Here is a 20,900-nt window from a genome sequence, read left to right on the forward strand (position 1 = left end):
ATTTATTGACTCCAGTTAACTCAAGTTGATTATTAAAGGTCAGGCTGAGCTGTGCAAATTTCAGCTTCTTGTCTGAAATTCCCAGTATTGAGTTTAAATGTTAAAATGGGAAATCTGGAGAGTTCTTTCTTGGTTCTGAAAAATACACCCCTCTTTTAATAATGCAGCACAGTGTTCTTATAGCACTGCTCACTACTCATAACCCTCCATATGCAGGTACACACTGAATTAAGTTACTACTACCTCTACTACACAGAAAAGAAGAGTGACAGAGAAACTGTCACTCCAAGTGAATTTTCTAATATTAATGGTTTGTATTTGACTCCAGAGATATTTATTCTGCTTTTAATCCCCCTCTATGACTCTGTTCCCTTGCTGGAAACAGGAATGCTGGTATTTTACCTGGTGGCACTATCTCATGGACAAATTAACATTTCTAGAAATTCAGATACAACAGCCACAGGAGCTACAACACCCCCCACACAGGGAGAACTCATTTCCCAAAAAAAAAAAGAAGTCACTGCACAGCAAGAGAACATAAAAGAAACAACTAAAACTTGAATTCCTGGCTTCCAGCTCCACACTGAGCCCAAGCAACAGCAGCAGCAGACAAAAGGCACAGGGCTTGCCTCGGCACTAAATCAGGGACAGATGCAGCTGCTGCAGGCACGGATGGATGCAGGGGGAGGCTGGAAAAGGGCGCTGGCAGCAGCCAGGCAAAATGCTCCTCAGCCCCAGAGAAAGGCAGCCCGTGGGGCTGAGAACAGGTCCCAAACCTTCTCCTCCTCTTCCTTCTTCCACCTCCATAAATTGTCCTGCTGAAGCTTTCCCTAAACAACGCTGCACTCAGAAATTCTTAGTCCCAGAACTGGGCTCCGTCCAGGCTGGATTTGAACCCGGCACATAATGCCAGATAAAAACGTCTGCAGAAGACACATCTCAAGTGATTTCTCTTGAAATCCCCATTCTTCTATCAAAAATAAGTTTTCATGAATAGAAAAAAAAAATTCCAAGCCAGAAAAAAATCATTTCACTACTTCCCTCTGTTTCTCAATTAAGCTGCATTAATAACCTTTAATTAAATGAACTGTTACCTATTGAGTTCAAGTTCAGTGAGCGCTACAGATGCCGAGCCCATGAAGTCTGAAGAGGTTAAATCACGATCGTACACCTGGTGGCAAAATAAGACAAATATTTCCAATTTTCACATCATAAGCCAGTTTTATCCCAGGCGATGAAAGAACAGATATTTTAAGCCCTTTCAGTTCAATTTTGTATTTGAAAGATCAAAGCTTAGATGTAATTCAGGGATCACTTTCCATCTCCCCGCTTTAATTTGTATTTTTAGCTAAATATTTAACCAGCATTTTGAAAGTATCTTCTTAATATTATGTAAACAGAGACATGTGTGCTGCTATGGATTGTGCCTGCTCCTTTATACTCTGCACGACAGCATAATGAAACGCTGCACAAAAATCAGGTACTTCTGCTTACAGATGTTTTAGCAATTAGTGCTCACAACTGGTAGCTTGAGGTTCTGGTAACTGTAACGTTACTCATAACCAGAAAAGGCTTTGCTACTTGTCACGGCTGCATCCCAGGTAATAATTCTGTGCAGCCCAGCCAAATTACACTCCTAAAAAGTGCTTCTGAAACCGCCCTTGGTTTCCCTGAGTTTGCACAAGCACGGGGGGAGAGAGAGAGAGAGCAGAATTCAGCTCCACAGCTTTAAACAGATCCAGTCAAGGAGTTTTATTTCAAACTTGGGTTTTTTACAGACGGAAAGCAAAACATGCAAGTAAAATCTGGGAAAGACATATGTGCCTTTTAATTTGAAATTGCTGAAGCTCTTAAATCGGATTGAGTTTTATGCTGTGCTGCTACAGCGAATAAAAATCAGTATGTTTCTAAAGCTGAAAATAATTGCTTAAAAAAATATTGGCCAGTCTTTCAAAAATCTTACCAAAAGACCAAAACTTACCTTGATCCAGAGTTTTTGATCGAGGGTCTGTATGGGCAGCACAACAGTTTCATCCCAAACTGGGTTGAGGTTCTTGTAGACTACCTTACTTTTGTAGAGGGTTTTGCCATTCAGTTTAAACTTCACATACGGGTCACTTGTACCTGTGATAATAAATAAAAAATAGATTAGCATGCCCATAATGAACTCCACTACCTTAAATTGTATTTTCATAAAATAATTAAAAGACAGTTAATGGTAATTACCTATTTTACAAATACATGCATATACTTAGTTACCTATATAAAAATTCTCATACATACAGGAAATTTACAGACAGAACCAGAAAGTTATCTGAAAGCAGGCAACCAAAAAACCTTCATTGTTTGCCTGATCTCTGTTGTTTCATTTTTAAAGAACATTAATTGTTGTTTAACAACTCTGTTAAAATTTTAATTTGGTAAAAGAGCAAACAGAAGCAGCATTGAAGCACTATTTACAGGCCAACTAATGACACTGTGGAAGAGAGAAAATGTGATGCTGTGACTAGGAATATATTCAAAGGACCAAACTCCAGAGCATCGTAACTGGAATAGGAGCTCCAAGGAAACCAGTAACAATAGCTAAAATACCCGTCAGGATTTCATCACTGGTGTCACTTTGCCAATTTACTTAAAACCCAATTTGGGGTTTCAGTGAAAAAATACTGACGTTATTCATCAGCTCAGGATAAAAACCACACAGAGAACAGACTCTGTAAAAACAAGCACTGTCCAGGTAACATGATTTTTAATCCAAGTGGCACAATTTGCCATGGCAATTATGTCCCTTGTTTTTATGGAGCAGATGTCCATGGACAGAGCGTGAGGCTCGTGCCACTCAGCAGCAATAGAAAGACTTGCATCTGTCAAAGGAAAACAGAAGAGGGAATCAACTTTTAATTATTGTTATTAAACTGGTGGCATCTGCACTAACACCAGCCACCATGCAAGACACCAGGTAAGAGGGGGAACAAGGCACAGGGAGGATTTAACTAGATGATGGTTGATTTAGTTATTCATACAATTTTTTATTGAAAAAAAAATCTTCACAAGCTGCAAATAAAGGGGAAAAATCAAACTGAGATGTAGCAGCATCTACAATTAACTGAGCCTAGGTGCCATTCACCTGTCATATCCAGTATTTTCTGTATTGCACGTTATAGTTGGAATTAAACTTCCCTCCTAACAGTTCAGTTTCATTAGAAGGGTAGCATCTAAGGTGATGGTCCTGGCTTCCCCCCTCAGCCTGCAGCAAGGGCTGCTGGAGGAAAAGACTGATTTCTACAGCAGACTTCAGAGTCAGAAATAATCTGAACTTCTCCTTCCTGGTTCCCACTGGCCCAACAAATATATGGCAGTCCAGGATAACCCAGCCTAAGAGCATTATTCAGTCTTGCCAATGATTTGGTGCACCTGTATGTGAAAAATCTGTATTTAAACATCCAAAGTTTTCACCAGTGTTATGTAAGATAGACCTAAACTCAAGAAAAAATATTTATGTGTAAGCATCTATTTGGAATTATGCAGCACTGTAAAGAATTGTGCTCCTGGGAGACAGACATATTTCTAAGAACTATAGAAAGTTTTTATTCTGCTTTAATTTCAAAAGGGAAGAGTTGTAGAACCTGGTCTGTTCTGCACATAAAGTGTGTTTCATTCACAGAAGGAAAATATCAGTTTCAAAATATCAGGCTTTCAAATACTGTCTGCAGCTGATCCTTTTCCTGAATAATAATTATTGAAAAAAACTTTTTTTTTTTGTTAAAAAAAAAAAAGCAAGCTGCAGACTTCTTAAACAGAATTTTCTTTTTCTTCTCCTCTCAGAGAGAATAATAGTAAGGGCCTGATCCAAAGCCAGGAAAGTCGGAGGGCAGATTCTCATTGTTCGCGATGGGTTAGGACTAGACCTTTCCCTAAAAATTTCTCAGAACTATGATTATACTCTTATACAAAGCATCCAGCTTAAAACCAGCACAATTTCCAGGAGTGGGAACACACAGATAGATCATAGCCCCACAGTGTGGGGGGCAGCAGTCCTCAGAAGATGCAGAATTAAGAAATAACAGTGCTGAGCTCTTTGGTGTCACTTCAAAAAGATTTTAAAAGACCAAAATAAAGCAAAAAATCCATGGACTTTTATTAACGGGGTAAGCTGGACAAAACTGCATAATTAAAAGTAAGAATAATAATAATGTTCACAACCTATTCTCTGCATGAAATAGCAACTGGCCAAGACAAGGAAAGCAAGTGATGAAATGAAAGCACAAAGAGACGATAGAGGCAGGTGGTTTATGGCCATAACTCATCTGCTTTTGGCACAAAAAACCCATGAAAAAGGGCAAAACCTGAAAAGGAAGAGAAAAATAGGAGATACAGAATAAAAGCAAACAGCCAGCAAGTTCAATACCAACAAGCAGAAAACTCCAAGCCCTTTCTCTGAGGATGGGAAGCAGGAAGACTATAGCTAAGTAAGCCTCCCAATTGCATTATTGCTCTGAAAAGCTTTCCAGGTTGTTATACAGTGAAGTAAAATAAAAGGTGGGGGAGGGAAGGGCTGCCCAGCACTGCTCATGTGAGCCAGGCTTTAGCGATCATTCTCATGTATTTATTTTTAATAAACTCTTCCTTTATATTTACACATATTTATATATAGAAACATACACATATATAGAAAAATAATATATATAAAAGGAATATATAGGAAAGGCATATATATAAAAGGAATATATGTTTTGTTTATATAATAGTATACATTGTACATAAAAAAAAAAGGCGGGGGGGGAAGCTATAATAAAAGTAGGCCCTTAATTAAATAAGATTGCCACTCTGGGATCAGGCCTTCATGCTTGTCAGCTTACTCTCAAAATAAACATCTCAAAGCGGGGCCTCAGTGGTGTCGCTTACCCCAGCAAGGCAGCCTGGGTAATCCCTTGCTATCTTGACAGCTCCATAATGTTCCAGCGGCTTCACGGGTGAGCGGCGGCATCCGCGCCGCAGAAAATATTAACGCCGCGAAGGAACGGCAAGAGGGGGACGGCGGCTTACAAAAGCCAAACAAGGGAAAGGTGTCAAGTTAGCACCGGTGTTAATTGTGAGGGAAAATAATTGTGGCGGGGCGGGGAGGGGGGGTCCTGCGGCGCTCGCCTGTCGGGCTGTCACGGCGGTGACATCTCAACTAGGCCGGAGAGGGACAGGGGTCGGCACCGGAGCGTGGCTGCCGCGGCCTACAAACGACAGGACGGTGCCTCGGTGCCACCCAGCAGCTGGACTGTCACCTGGGCAGTGGGACACAGCACCTGGGGACCACCCGGTGGTCACTGGGGTGAGGCTGGGTGGCTGTGGAGAAATGTCAGGGATGGAGGTGGCACCACGGCCTCCCCGCGGGCCTGCTCCAGGCCGTTCTCAAGATGCTGGCAAAGCTCCCTGCTCATTGTGTCTGGTTCTGGTTTCCTTTAAGACGCCCCAGATTGCATCCAGGTGAGCAGAATAGTTGACAGGGAATGAGAAATAAGCCAGGTGGGCAAGCCTCTTCTGATTGGATGAACAGCACAGACTGCAAATTACTGACTGCATTTGAATTCAGGGCTTGAAACCTTCTGGATTCAAGCTCAGAAAGACGTCTGGGTCTATTAAAAGCTATTTATAAGAGACAATCTACAATCTAGGCAGAAAAACATAACTTTTCTTGAAAAGAGCCTGGTGATGTTAGAGATGAACCAGTCTAAAAAAAGGATTTTTTGTTTATAATCTTCTTTTAACTGTGACAGAAATGGATAATTTTCTGAAGAAGCCAGACCAATTTAAAAAAAAAAAAAAAAAGCTTTTTACCATCCATTTCCTAGTGAAGGCAACTGAATCAACAACTTTTAAGCACGTGCGTGCAGGCTCTTCTGAAAGCAAGGTCTCACTCACATCAGCTGTAGCAGTACCAAGAGGGGAATGGATTGTTAAAACCAGTTGAGAATTTTACCACCAAAATACATCTCTCTGGTGGGAAAAGCAAGGTGCTTTGAGGTTAATTTGTATATTGTGCAGTGAAAGAAGTAGGTTCTCACACAGTATAAAATACATGGGCAAAAGATATATAAAAAGCCAAGATAATCTGTTTCTAAGCCTAAAGCAAACCAAATAAGAGTAAAAAGGAAGGCTGATCTCTTAAAAAAAATCATTCCATCAGCAAGGCCTCTTTCCCCATGAGAGAAAGAACATCTCGGCAGTGATGCTCCCTGGAATTCCTTTGCATAATACCAATTTAATTTCTATTTTCTTCCACTAACGCTAAAAAGCAATGAGTGCAGGCAGACCAGATATCACCTAAAACATCAGAAAGCTTCAGTGAGCAGAAAGTTGCTGGGACAGAGCAGCAGGAGAAGGTTTAGTAGCCCAAGAAACTGTTAAAGTTGTTTTTAAATGGATACTGCTGCCCTCTAGCAGCTACCGAGGGATGGATCACATCCACTGCTTCAGAGCGAGGGAAAAATAACCCAACAAACCCAGAAGACCCAATATAATTTCAAGCCACACACTGTTTTATGGGAGCAAACTTACTGGAAATGTAGCATATGAAACAAGTCTCGTTCCATAAATAAATAAATAAAAATGACCACCAAATTGCCTTAAAATCTTGAAAAAATCAAAGAGCAGTGTGAAATATAACCTAGACTATCTTAAGTTTTGGTTAAAAAACTAAATTTTAATCTGAAGAAGGAAATTAAGGATTTATTTTATATGCATGTAAAGAATAAATATCTGAAAATCTTCCTAGAAATAGAATCACTGGAGTTATTTACGACAAGGAGTAAAAGACATTCTAAAATGGAACACACATTTTTCTTTTTAAGTAGAAAACCACTACATCCTTGTAGCAAAACAGCCAAGATTAAGGCTTCAAGGGGAAATCAGAAAAAAAAAAAAAAAGTATTCTGCTGGCAGGAAATTCAGGTGATTTTGGAAAGTTTTGTGCCCAGCTAGTTTTACGTGGCCAGATGGAAATGAAACATTGCTTGGAAACAAGCAGAGTCCCAAAAGGTTCCAAGGGAAAATAAAACCAACCAGAAAAAAAAAAATACACACAAACCTAAAAAGAAAACCATCACAAAAAAACCCCAATAAACTGAAAAACACCAGAGAAGTGTGAAGAAAGCGCACAAACCCACTCCCAGTTGATGGGAGGATGAAGGAGGGGAAAAAATGCCTGAACTTAATGTTAATAGAAAGAAAGATGCAGATAAAGCACTTTCTATTCAAGACCCTTTAGAAACACCAAAAACAAAAGCAAAGGAACTGAGGAAAAATCTACCAAAATGCCATGTGACATACACTAGGGACATGTGACATAAAGCACAGGATTGTCTTTGGTAAGAATTAGTCCAGCTGAACACTGCTGTAGGCACTGGCAGAGGCTCCAAGATCTCCCTGGAGCGTTCTCTCCTGCATGCTAAACAACCCCAACTCAGTGTTGTTTCTTGTATTCTGAGTCTTCACACTAACAAAATCTTCTTGCAAGTTCCCAGGAAATGCAGTGTGAGCTGTTAACACAGGCAGGTGCCCCCCAAGACTCAGCTCTGACAACGGATGGAGCTAGAACAGTTTAAGAAACCTGTTTTCTAAACTACAGTTCTGACACAAGAGGAGTCACAGGCTGTTCTCTGGGCCCAAATATTCTCTTTCTATGCTATCATTCCTACATTACCTAACATTACAAGCATGGGAAGACATAGAAATTGCTTTTGTTTGAACTCCTCCAGACACATAAATTGCTTTTGTTTGAACTCCTCCTGTTTTTCTGAGGTTCCTATCTCAGTGCATTCCTTTCCCACGCCAGTGCAGGCAGGATGCTCACAGGGATCACTGGGTACAAGGCAAAGTTTCAGGCACACACTTTGCACTTCCAGAAACCGGGCTTGGCACAGACAGGCACTCTCAGCACAAGCCCTTGCTCACAGAGCCACAGGGCATCCAAACATCCAAACGAGTGCTCAGCACCGTTCCAACTCTCAGCAGTTGTAAATGAGCCATGATTGCGCCTTTCAAAAAGAAGTGAGAAAAGTTGCCTAATACATGGCAATAATTAATAAATCTGAAGGCCTAATGATCTAATTGCAGATACCCTGAAAACAGAGAAAGTCTGAATTAATCAGCATGTTTGCAGAGAGCAATTCAGCCTAATTGCTCTGAGCATTTGCTTTCCAAACAATTACTTGCTCTAAGCTGACAAATACCCAGCACAGCACACACACACATCCCTTCCTCTGGCACTCTGGTATCTGCACAGACCCAGGCAGTGAATCACAGAATGATAAAATACCCTGAGTTGGCAAAACCCACCAGGATCACCAAGGTCTGACTCCTGCATAGCCAGAAGATAACCAGGTAACCAGAGCTATGAGCAGTGGGTTCCTGCAGGCTCACTACTGCTGAAAGTTAAAAATGTATGCTATTCTACAACCTTTCTCTCCTTTTATTTTGTCCCTGGGAGGCTGATCTCTAGCTCAGCTCACAGGGAGCCCCCAGGATCCTCTGGTAGTGGGGGCTGTGAGATGTGAAAGCAGAGAATGATGTGCTGAGAAGGAAAGCAAGATGCACCCATCAAGGCATTGCATCTTCTGTACTACTGCTGCTCCCCTTGCTCCCTCTTCCCACGTTCAGCTGCCTCTGTCATGAGAGGAAAGGAAGGAGAAGAAAACCAAAGTGCAGCAACAGGAAACAAATGAAACCTGAAAGGAAGAAACAGAGACAGGCCACAAAGGCCCTGTAAAAAAGATCTACAGAACACAAAACCAGGTAGAAAAGAGACACACACAAAGTTCAGGCTGGAACATGTGGTTAAAGGGGAAAGAAAAAGAAAGAAGACACCAGCCACAGCCACTCACCAGCTGACATCACATTCGAGAATTGTGTGTTCTGAAAAAGTGTGTTTCCTGTAACCACACTGTTTAACAGATGAAAAATGAACTTCAAAAGCACAGGATTTGGAAATGGAGATGGGGAGGCTTCTCACTCTCCCAGGCATTCAAAACCCAGTTTCTGTTTATTCTTACAGCAGCAGAGCTTTGCCACCTGAAGGAAAGCAGCCCTTCCTTACAGCTGTGGCATCACTTTGCTCACTGCTCTGTAAGGGTGACTCCACCGGGAGCAACGTGCACAGTCACAGCACCCCAGTGCCAAAAGGGAGCAGGACCTTTGAGACTTCTTTAGGTTGACTCAAACAACCACGAGGCATCACCCTGCCCTGGGAAGGTGAACCAGCAGGTGGAAACGGGCTCCAGCCTCTCCCAGCTCAAAGCCTGAAGTTGAGCTTCACAAAACAAGGGTCAACAAGACCATAAAACCATTAAGGGTGCGACAAGATGCCAACACTTAGAGGACCAGTGATTTTCTATAAAGCCAAATGAGATAGAGAATAATCGTCTCTCTGTCCTGCCAAGCTGCTGCAGTGCTGCACAGATTTTTAATCAAAAGAAATACATTTCTGCTTTCTTACTACCTGCAGTATTAAAACTACACAGACACAAACTCCTTGCCATCACAGAAACACATCTAATAACAGTAATACCATGAAAAAATACATCAAAATTGACCTTCTGGTGCTGTGTATAAACACACAAAGATTCATAAGCTTCAATGTTTGGCTCATCCCCTACAGGAACTATAAATGTAGGACCCTTGCACTGTCTAACACTGGCCCCAAAGGTGCACCCAGGTAACATGCCAAATTTACCACCTGCTTAGGCAGTTTCTGCTGTGTGACTGGGTGAGACTGTAAGCAAGTAAATCAGACTCCAAGCAAGCTGATGACTAACAGGTAACACCTCTCTCATCCTGCATGCCTAGACACTGATTTTGATCCAAGAAAGGGTTTTTTGGAGCTTCTCTTCTTTCCACCACAACCAAGATCCTGCTCTAGCAGCACCTGGATTCCTTGGCTGCGGCACATATACTGGGTGCTGCTGAACAGAGGCTTTTTCTTTCACTTACCCTTCAAAAAATAGATAAAAGAAGAGAAGAAAACACTGAAACTCTGATTTATTTTTCTTTTCTGCATTGCTGTGCAATGTAGAGGAAGCACATGCATCTGAACCGGTCTCTCTAAAGGGGGCAGTACAAGGAGAGGAGCTGCAGAAAGTCAGGGACTGGAGAGATGCAAGAGACAGATAAAAAGCAATGCAAGGAGTAAAAAGTGAAGAAAAAACCAGGAAAGAGCAGATGTTAACAGGATTAATACTATGAAGAGGTAAAAACATGTAATAAAAATCTGGTCAAGTGAAGGAGGACTTTTTATCCCACCAAAGGGAACATATCCTAGAAAGAGCCGGACATAGCAAGGCAAAGAGTCAGAAAAAATACTGGGAAAGTTGGAAAAAAGTGAAGTTGTGGTGGTCTTACAGCCTGCAGCTCTAAGCAGAACTCCTGCTCACCTTTACTTGGCCAAGCATAATTATTTTCTAATTAATAACTGTTAAGCATATAATGAGTAAATTCAGGGATAAACCTATTAATTTGATGAATAGTGCCAGGATTTTTTTAGCAACAGCTGTCTCCAATGTCAGATATATTCCTTCTTGGTCACACACCTTAGATTTATTTTTATATGTACACACAGATAAATACTTACATTGGGACAAAACAGGGGCAGAAACAGAATGAACATGAGTGCAAGAAACTTTACTCAGCTGCCAGGAGAGGGCATCACCCACCCGCACTGCAGCCCCTAAGCCTGAGCTATTTAAACTGATGCAAAATAAAATTAAGGGGAAAAGTGCAAACAAGAGAAGAAGGCAGAAGGTGTGTAGAAGACACCGCACTTAAATACCATTTTCTTTATCTTTAAGTAAAGAATCTCCCTCAAAAAATGTAAACTAGTGCTTTGAGATTTTTTCCAAATAAATCACAGATTGCATAATAAATGAAAATCAAAATTTAGGAAAATTACAAGACTTATTTCAACCCTTATTTAGGCTAAAGATGCTGGGGCATAAACTCTCCACTCAGCCAATGCCAACTATTTTGCTAAATTCAAATTATTCAGAGCACACTGACACACCCCAGCACAGCAGGGTGTGGGGGGAGAGAAGTCACACAGTCCCAGCCCACAAGTTATCTCTGAGGCTTTCACACACTGAAGAGATGAGCAGAGCTGACAACCTCCCACTTCCAAACGCACATTGAGAAAGCCCAGCGGTTGTAGGTCAAGCCCCAGCATCACACAAAGATGTCAATAACCAGAGTGGCAGCAGAGGCCTGTAACAATGGGCATCCACAGTGTGCTTTTTCTTTTTTTAAGGAGCCACCACTGCAGCATGGTGGTGACTGATGAATAATCATTAAGTCACTGTTTTCTCCCCTCCTGCTGCCTGTGCAATAAAAAGCAGCAGTTTTATTGAAGGAAGCATCACCTCACATACTCAGTTTACTAAATGAGAGGTCATTTGCCATAAAGCAACAAAGACTCATCAAAAGGGATTATTCTTCCCCCTTATGTTGTTTCACTATGCTGTCCAATGCTTCACTAAGACAAGCATTTGTTTTCTTACACAACAAAACACAGCCTAGAGCAAAGTATGCTCTGTCTTCTCTAGAAATACTACTCTGCTGGAATTGCTCTTTTCTAGCATCTTTTTCATAGGAACAGTTGGATGTGTCCTGGCTTGTGCAGCCTGCTAGTAAAAGCTGATGAACTGCTACACTGCTAGGAAATACAGGCTTCTCTATAACCAGGAAAGATCTTAATCTAAGTATTGCTTCACTCCTTCCAAAAACTGGGAGGAAAAACAAGCATTCACTCAACCAAAAGTTACTGTTTTGTGAAGCCATGAAAACCCAGCATGGAAAAAGTGAAGTACCAGATAACAGAAATCCAAAGGAGCACCTGATGTGAGAGCCTAAATCAGACAGGTCCCTCCAGGTACAAACCTTCATACCCCTTTAGGCTGTGCAAACTTATTTTGTTTAAAACCAAATGGATAAACCCCATGATAACTTCATAAACTTCACCTCAAAAGAAGCTGCTCAGACTTTTTGCAAGACAAAACTACCAGAACTGTTCCTACATGCAGGAAAAAGATATGAAATCAAGACTGGATGTATGGAAGAGCTCCCTGATAGGTTCAGATGGAAGGTCCTGACACAGCTGCTGTCCCAGGGTCCTACAGCCTGCACAGAGCCCCTGGAGGACAGCTCCTCCCTCCACACCAAGTGACTGGCTGCTTATGAGCATTTTTACTCCCTTTCAACAGCCTGAAGAAAAGCCAGGTTAAGGGCAGGCATTTTCACACTTTTTTCCCAAGAATTCCCAGAATAATTAACAATTTATTTGATACATCATCTCAGGGTGGGGTTTGGGTTTTTAGCATGCTGTCACTGTTCAGTCACAATCCCAGGTTAGAGAGGATTGCTGGCTTATAGCCCTGCTCCTGTGGTTTCCCCCTTTTATTAACATCTTTGCAGATGTTAATAAAACCCCAAAAACACTCCTAAGAACAGCTCCATCATTTAATAAACCTCTGATTATTCTTTGGGTTTTTTTTTTTTTAAGCTCAAACAGAATTTCTTGCAGTTCCTGAATGGGTAGAGGTGCTAAGGGCAGCCAAGAAGGAGCTTTGCAGCTGCCCAGGCAGGCAGGAGGAGCAGCAAGCTCCCTCCCCTGTGTATCCAGGATGGATAAACCCAACCCCTGAGTGCCCTGACCTGGAGGAGAGACACAAGCCTTGTTGCACTGCAGATAAGCAGCCAGCTTGCTGCCAAACTGAGGTCAGTGATAAAGGAGAGCTGTGTGAATTCCAAAGGAAGGCAGAGGAAAGGCAGGGCTCACCACAGCGATCCCTGATAACCAGGTTCCGGCCTTCCTTCAGGTGGATGGTCAGCAGGTAGGCAAAGGGGCTGGGCAGGTCGCTCAGGCAGTCGTTTGCTTCCTCCAGAGCCTAAAGGAGAACAAAGGAATCAGTCACACACCCCTTGAAGCAGATCATAAATGAGGCAGGTGTGCTCCCCGTGCTGCAGAGACAAAGTTCTGTTCTTTCCTTAGGGCAATCCTTTACGGAAAGGAAAAAAAAAAAAAGAGGGAAAAGAAAAAATTACTTCTTTCCCAGGCTTCACTTCACTATGTAAGTAGGTATCAGCATCAAGTATGTTCAACAGAGGGTTTTACCTGAAAATGAGTGGTGATAAAACAATCACAAATGCATGCACAGGCTTTTCAAAGCTTATCAGCACTTTTTTTTCTGAGCTGTTTCTTGTGCATTCATAGCATCTCTCAAGTTGGAAGAGACCCCTAAGGATAATGGAATCCTTTGCATCCATCTGATAACCTCACGAGGAAGAACACATCTCGCACAGCTACTGAGAGGAGAAGACAGCATTTCTTTGTGCAGCTCCGAAAGAGAGAAGCCCAGTGGCAGGCAGTGCTGGTTGTGAGGTTTAGCAGAAGCAAACTCAGAGGATTTTTGCTCATCAAAGGTGCTGCCAGGGTTACACACCTCAGCATCATCCTCCAGCCAGAACACTTGGTGAAAACAGCTCTGGACAGCACTTGAGAGGTTATCAGAGGGCAAAGGTAGAGAAGTTCATCCACGAGGCAAACATGTTTTACATGAGAATAACATGGCAGAACTGCCAATGCCTTTTCACACTGCCCTGAAACTGATTTTGCTGTCTGTCAAAGCCTACAGCTGTGTTATTCACTGTATTTACTTTAATCCAGTTTGCTCTCACACTGTTATTTGAGTATTTATGCTGATGCTTTCATCAGTTACCAGTACAGCATAGATATTATAAAGAACTGTAAAAGATCCAGAATGTATGGGTCTGTTCACAACATTAGCAACCACTTTGAACTACTAAAAACCCAAACAACAGCAAAAATACAAAACCACCCATAAACACACAAAATTCTCAGGGAAAAAAAAAAAAAGCAAAACCCACACTGGGCAAATCTCTAGATGGCTTTTTCACCTGATGAGCTTTTAAATTTATAAGAAGCAAAGAATCTAAAGCTAAAATAAATTGTGCTGCTGATCAAGCTTCAAAATAACAGAACTTACCACTTGGTCTTCAAAATTTTGAGATGATAGGGAAGAGTCAAAATCCATTTCTCCACACGGGTACTATAAAACAAGAGATACAACGAATTAGACAACAATACAGGAAAGAAATTGCTCCTAGCATCAGTCAAGAAATTACTCATACATACTCGTTATGAATGAAATGTTCTTCCTTATGCATATAGATAATTTAAATATATATTTCTTTTTCCTGTTTTACATTAACTGCACTTAGTCTCTTGAGTTTAGTCCAGGAAAAATAAGTGCCTGCTTCCAGCTAGGAATAAATTTCTTCTTCTCCTCCCCAGCACTGGTTGCTGAAGGTCCTTATCACAAACTCTCCTGATGTCTGAAGGTTGTTGTGTCTGGCAGGCGGCTGCTCTCACTTGACCACAACTTCTCCTTCACCATCTGAAAAGCGAGTTCCACTTAAAGGTTTTTTAAATAGTTTTTTTACTCGGTTTAGTGTTTGGTGGTTTTTTTTTTGTTTGTGTGGAGTTTTTTTGTTTGGTTTGAGTTTAAAAAAAATGCTCAGGGGAAAAGTTAAAAAGAAATTGTAGAAGGGAAAGGTGGCCTTCTTTTGGATGAGTTAATTTTCCTTCTAGTAGCTGGTATGGTGTTCTGTTTTGGATTATGGTGAGAACAATGTTGATAACACTCTGATGTTTTTAGTTGTTGCTGGACAAGCACTGTCCCTCTGCTGAGGAACTGGCTGGGCATCAGTCAGCAGGTGATAAACAATTGCACTGGGCATCACTTGTTTTGAATATTTTAACTGTTGTTAATTTTTATGAAAATACTAATTTTATATATATCAAATATATAATTAATATAATTAAATATTTAGACTTTTATGCTATAATATACTTATATTATAATACATAAAATATTATTAAAATAATTACTTCTTCCTTTTCTGTCCTTTCCTGTCTTTATCTCAACTTGCAAATTTTACCTTCTACCCCCAATTGTCTCCTGCATATGATAGCTCCCACTGAGCAAGGAGTAATAGAGAAGCTGTGTCATATTTAGCTGCCTGGTGGGTTAAACCACGACAAAAGAGAAAAAAAAAATACAAGGAACATGTACTTCCCCCACCTTCCTGCAGTAACTGGAAGATCCAAAGGACTTTTTATCTGTAGGAGAGGAAGTCAAACATTTCTTCCTAATCCAAAAACTTGAAGCTACAGTGGCCCAGCAACGAGTTCTCTGAAGTGGTTCATCAGCCAGGACACCTCTGATGCTCTTGTGGCTGCTCCAACAGCCCATGGCCATCATTTAAGCTGGAGAGCACCTACGTGCCTGGGAAACTCTTCTGGTCTGATGCAGGGCAGTCACAGCCCATCCAAAACACAAAGATTTATGCTAAGGACAATCTCAGCCTGCAGAAAAGCACACAAGGTGGAATTCGATCCTCATGTGAAAGTGTTCTCATGTGCAGTGCGGTAACGTCCAAACCTCTCGATGAGAGCAGCATTGTGTGCAGCACTACAGAAACATTTAAAAGTCAAACAGCTCCTGCACCAAAGTACATAAATCTTAGCTGTATTGACATGCTGAAATAAACATAAATACCCTTTGTGCAATTCTTTTCCTCCTCCTCTTCCCGCAATACATATATTACATATCAGGAAGTACAGTAATCCAGCATTGCAAGTAAGATTTCCCTTGCACGACAGACAAAATCTAACTTTATGGTTCCCACAGTAATCATAACTTGGCCACCTTGCAAAAACACATTAAAAGTAGAAAAATTATCATCATAAAGAGCAACAGAAGAATTTTCTCACACAACGGAGCTGAGTTACAGCTGCTAGGGGAACCCTAACTTTGAATTTTCTGACTAGCATGCATAAAATCTCACTCATGTGCATTAAATTTAGTGTTTCTTGGAGTCTCTGGCTTCACAGGAATCTCCTTCAGGCACCATCATTGGCACTGGTAATGGTTTCTCTTTACAGCTTGTTTTGCATGGCACAAACACGGGATCAAATAACTGCATTGAAATTATAATAATTTTTAAAGTACTGTCTTGGCTAACTTGCTATCATTTGTTTAAAAAAAAGCTACCCTCAAAATTATGATTTTGTCTTTATTCTGTTTTTTGTTTACTTGCATTATATCCTCAGATACTGAAAACAATTATAATTTTAACTAGAAAACCTTTTTTTTCTTAATTTTAGCTCCACATAATATAAACTACTGTTATTCTAGGTAGCTAACTGCAATGAGATCATTGAATATAGATAAAAGTCTTGATGAAAATGTGGTCGTGAAACCTGGATTTTATTAAACTATGGTGACACTTGTCAACTTTAAACAAAAGTGGGCACACCCAGGGGGGTCACAGCCCCAAATGTATCTGAATGAAAACAAATCAAGCTAGTATAGATGTATGAATATACATAAATTGCAAGTTCCTCTTGACAAGTGTTGCCACCTCTTCCTCCCCTTGTTTTCTGCAGAAGAATTATTCAAAATGCAAGACCACTGAGTGCATCAGCAGCAGGACAAGGTTTTGAGTTGCCAGTGACTCACTGCCAAGTGTTGGCAAGGAGACAAAGAGATATCTTTAGAGATAGAGAGCACTTCAGCAATGACACCTGGCCATGGACAAAATCCAGTGGCAAAAAAAAAATGGCATTATAGGAACTCTTTACAACACAAACCACACAGGGATTCAACGCAACTCCACTTGCTTCTTCTTCAGGCTCGCCTAGCTGGGTACAATGGGGAACAGAGAGGAAATCTCTCAACAAATGGAAAAATGCTACCTGTGGGCAGAGCCTTGGTGAAGATGGGCTGTGCTGAGCACCCACAGCTCTGTGCAGAGAGTTCAGACAAGTGTGAAAACCACCAGCACACACTGATCTCACCCACGAGGCTCGGGGAGGATCTCACGATATCGGATGGCCAAAGACAACCAGGAAATGAGTAGGTGGCATGTGACAAGCAATTCAGGGGGAAAAGAAGCTCAACCTACATTCTGCTGCTTTTTTTAGTTTGTTTTGTTCCAGGGGTCTGATTTACCTCCCTGGGCAGGGAATGATGCTCGCACAAGAACAATGCGAGCTCTTTGCTCTTCAGAGCAGCCTCAGCCAGCATTCAGGGACCAAAATCCTCTGTAACAAACTATTCCGCTCCGAGGCACACACAGCACAAATCTGGTAGCTGTTCAGTTAAGTACAAGCAAAGCTGAATATTGAAGTTGTCATAGAATCATAGAATATTGAGGTTTAGGCTGGAAGGGACCTTAAAGATCATTTAGTTCCAACCTCCCTGCATTGGACACCTTCCAATATTGAATTTGTTTTTCACCAGATTCAATATAATTAAATTTGTTCAATACTTCTTATTCATTTCTACTTTCCTTTTCTTCACTCTCCCTTTATTTTCGAGGGAAAAGATCTTTATAAATTGCACTGGAGGCAGATTACAGTAAGGAAACATGATCAGAGAGAGAGATGATCTGCCATACAAATAAATACGAAATTATTTACACACACTAGCAAATATAGAAATACACATTTAGGGAAAGATGTAAATGCTGCAGAAAATAAGCCAGACTCCAATTGTGCATCTGGATGAAACTTGACTTGAGGTTAAACTATTTCATCACTATACAGGTACTTCATTCTCCTAGGACACTCAGTTTACCCAAAATCAAGGCAGGACTTAATACAAACTTTGTTGTGCTGAGGTAGATTTTAGATTCGGGTTTCTGGTGTACAACAGCATGAAAAAAACTGCTACTGTCATTAAAACAACCTGGAAAAACTTCCAGAATAATGAAAGTCCATATGTTTACTATACACCGAGTGAAGTGCTACAACTTTGAGTAACGTTTGAGCAGAGAAACAAAGCACTGTACTATTTCAGTCGCTTTTTTAAGTAGCCCTCAAAATAATGAACACTCCAGCAAGATGAGACCAATTTGTGAACGATTTAGCAACACTAAAAGCAAGTGATGCTCAGTAACTACCAGTCTGACACTTTGCATCACAACAGACTGGGAGCCAACACCCATTTGGTAGGAATACACGGCTTTTGAGATGCAAAACAAGCAGTTTATAAAGAAAGGACCACTTTCCCCACATCAGCGCTAATCATGCTTTTGAACAGTGCAGTTAAAAAACAATTAACCTGTGAAATCCCCATTCCCAAGGGAGGACTTGAAACAAAAACGCTCGGTTCCCATTTTTGCATCTTCGATTACTACAGAGGCAGTTCCCACAACTGCAACAGGTAATCAGGCAATGAGAAAAAGGCCTCAGAAAGTTCAAAATGAAACCTTCCCAGAGAGAACTCAACAGGAGCAGACATACTTCCACAAAATACAAATGAAACAAATTTTGCCTGAAGTGTTTCCTTCAGCCACAATCTTCACCTGCTGTCTATATAATGAAGCTATCATACAGCTCCTCAGGATTCCCGATTTGCTCAGGCCAGGCAGGAATTCATTTCATGTCAGTATTGGTCTCTGGTCCTCTTGAACATGGACATTATGTCCAGACATTATGTACAAATACTGACCACAGAGGCAGGGGGAAAGGAAAGGGGGACAAGACAGGGAGTGCAGAGAAAACATTTTAGTTCTTCACCTCCTTAAATCATCACCACAAAACCCCAAAAAACAGTCCTGAGAACGATGCTACATGCAGAGCTCACCTTGCTCACAGCCATCTTTCACCTATTGCCTTCATCAGTGTCTTGAGTGGGTGAGTGAGTGGCAAATTGATTGTGCTATATAACAATCCTGGTAACTATGTTAACTAACAAGCAAATGTATCAGCACCTCATTTCAGAGCTCAGAGAACTGCAACAACTTTTGATTTGAGCAGGCAATTCCAACAAATCTGAAAAATCTGAAGTATCATTACAAACAACTGAAAAATAATAAAAGAATAAAAAATTGGAGCAGTGTTATTTGCAGCCCCAGACTGATAGGAAGGATAGCTGAATTAGTCTTGCATTATGCCTATATCATGTAAAGTTTAGGCTTATTTGTATTGCTCATTCATTCCTTGAACAGAGCCCCCTCCTCACAGAATGGTTCAGGTGGGAAAGGATCTTAAAGTTCATCTCATTCCAGCCCCCTGCCATGGGCAGGGACACCTCCCAGTATCCCAGGCTGCTCAGAGCGCTGTCCAACCTGGCCTTGGTTGGATCCTCCATCCCTTTATAACCCAGAAAATTAAGGAGAAGCATGAGGAGCCCACAGGAGGTGACCACGGAGCCCCAAGGCTGCGCGAGCACCCACCTCTGTCCCCTCGGCGCTCAGCGCGGCGCTCAGGCGGGAGCTCTGCAGCAGCTCAAAGAGGTCCTCGCTGGATCTCCTCTTCCCCTGGGACACGGGGCCTCCCATGGCCTCAGCTCCTCGTGAGGACATCAGGTGAATGCCCACAGCTTGCGTGTCTGGGGAGGTGACGGTCACCTCTGTCCGTGTCCCCTGCTGTGACGCCCACAGCCAGTCCTCTCCCACTGCCGTCACCGAAGCGTTTCTGCTTTTCAGGGACACCACAGACCTAGAAAAGCTCTTGGGGGAGCAGCTCGACAACACCTGAGCACTTGAGTAAGTCGTTTCTTCTTCTCCCACGAGAGTCTCCACCTCCAGCATGTCAGGCACTGACACACTGAGACAGCGGTCCAAGGAGTGGCCCTTCCTCTCCAGCATTTTGCCAGAACTCTTCTTCGTCTTCCTCACACTCAGGTTTTGCAGGAATGGCCGGGTCTTCTGTTTCAGGGATCCCCACACGGATTGTTTATCCAAGTCCATTGCTGCAAGGGGAATCTCAGCAATGCCTCCTGCACAGAACAGCTTCAGCGATTCCCAGGGTGACTAAAAGGAACGTAGGAAGGAGGCAAGTCAATCACAAAAGTGAACAGCCGCTCAAGACTATGATTCATGTTGTCTCATCTTAAAACTTTCAGTCATTTCTCTGAACAGTTAAAACAGAGCATGTCACATTAGTAAGTGCTTCCAACTACAATCTGGTGGGTAGGTTTGATTATTTAGGAGGAAAACAGCCAGAGCAAGTATTTATTCCTACACAAAAATGCAATATCTGCCCACTACTTCATGATTGCTAAGAGGGGACATTGTATTTCTTCTTCTGTCAAGCCCAGATTTGTGAAAACTTGAGATTTATCCAATTTGAAAGTGTTTCTGTACAAATCTTACTGATGGGAGTTAAATCGTGATAATGCAAGCACACGAAACATGCTGGTAAAGCTGGCACTGACATTTCTGCTGCCACTTTCCCAGGCCACGTAGGGCTTTGTTGGCTATTTCCAAGGCTACATGAATTCTTACCGGGTGGCACATGTGAAAAATAGCTCCACAAACTAAGCAGCTGAGGCTGAAGAGGGCACATTGAGCATGAGGACCCCAAAATACTCCCTTACATTAACCCACTGTCAGTGAAAACTGCAGAATTATTTTTCATTGTAAAGTAGGCAATTGAGAGAAAAATAATACAAAAATGGATGGGTGCATCACTTTTGAAAACCTACTGGTGGACTCACTTTTGAGTTGATTCACTGTGAGCATTTACACAGCTGGGAGGGTCAGGAATAAAAGAGCTAAAATAGAATAATTCACTGTATGTACATGGTAAGGGAACAGGAACACCTCTGTGCACAGGAATACCCTCACAGACAGACTATTTCGTGGTTAACAGCTGAGCAATCATCCTTATTCTGTGAAAAGAGGTGGTCAAATCATCATCAAAACTCAGTAAGGAATAAGCTGGTGAAACCTGCAAATTTACTCCTTTGCAGTCAAACACCCAGAGGTTACAGTACATACCCATGTCCTCAGAAATATACACCCATTAACTACATGAGGACTGCTTCCTAAAC

The 20,900-nt window shown here is 41.7% G+C and overlaps 1 protein-coding gene across 4 annotated transcripts in view; it reads right to left on the reverse strand.

Annotated features, from left to right (window-relative positions):
• The window catches only part of MCTP2 (multiple C2 and transmembrane domain containing 2), a 117,659-nt gene that overhangs the window by 82,244 nt on the left and 14,515 nt on the right, over nucleotides 1-20,900 (reverse strand). For 3 of the 4 annotated variants that reach the window (XM_014251359.2, XM_088063114.1, XM_088063113.1), the window contains 5 exons: nucleotides 19,300-19,878; nucleotides 14,040-14,102; nucleotides 12,812-12,920; nucleotides 1,982-2,124; nucleotides 1,095-1,171 (listed from right to left, as the gene is read on the reverse strand). In XM_014251359.2, the coding sequence (XP_014106834.1) occupies nucleotides 1,095-1,171; nucleotides 1,982-2,124; nucleotides 12,812-12,920; nucleotides 14,040-14,102; nucleotides 19,300-19,815 (908 nt within the window). In that variant the 5' untranslated portion in view covers nucleotides 19,816-19,878. Of the gene's footprint in view, nucleotides 1-1,094; nucleotides 1,172-1,981; nucleotides 2,125-12,811; nucleotides 12,921-14,039; nucleotides 14,103-14,188; nucleotides 14,329-19,299; nucleotides 19,879-20,900 lie in introns of those variants that run through there. The other variant, XM_088063115.1, reaches the window with a different exon arrangement.

Source organism: Pseudopodoces humilis, chromosome 16 (genome assembly GCF_049639895.1).
Source record: "Pseudopodoces humilis isolate 2021_Gansu_Grassland_sample_001 chromosome 16, ASM4963989v1, whole genome shotgun sequence".
NCBI classification, from domain to species: Eukaryota; Metazoa; Chordata; class Aves; order Passeriformes; family Paridae; genus Pseudopodoces; species Pseudopodoces humilis.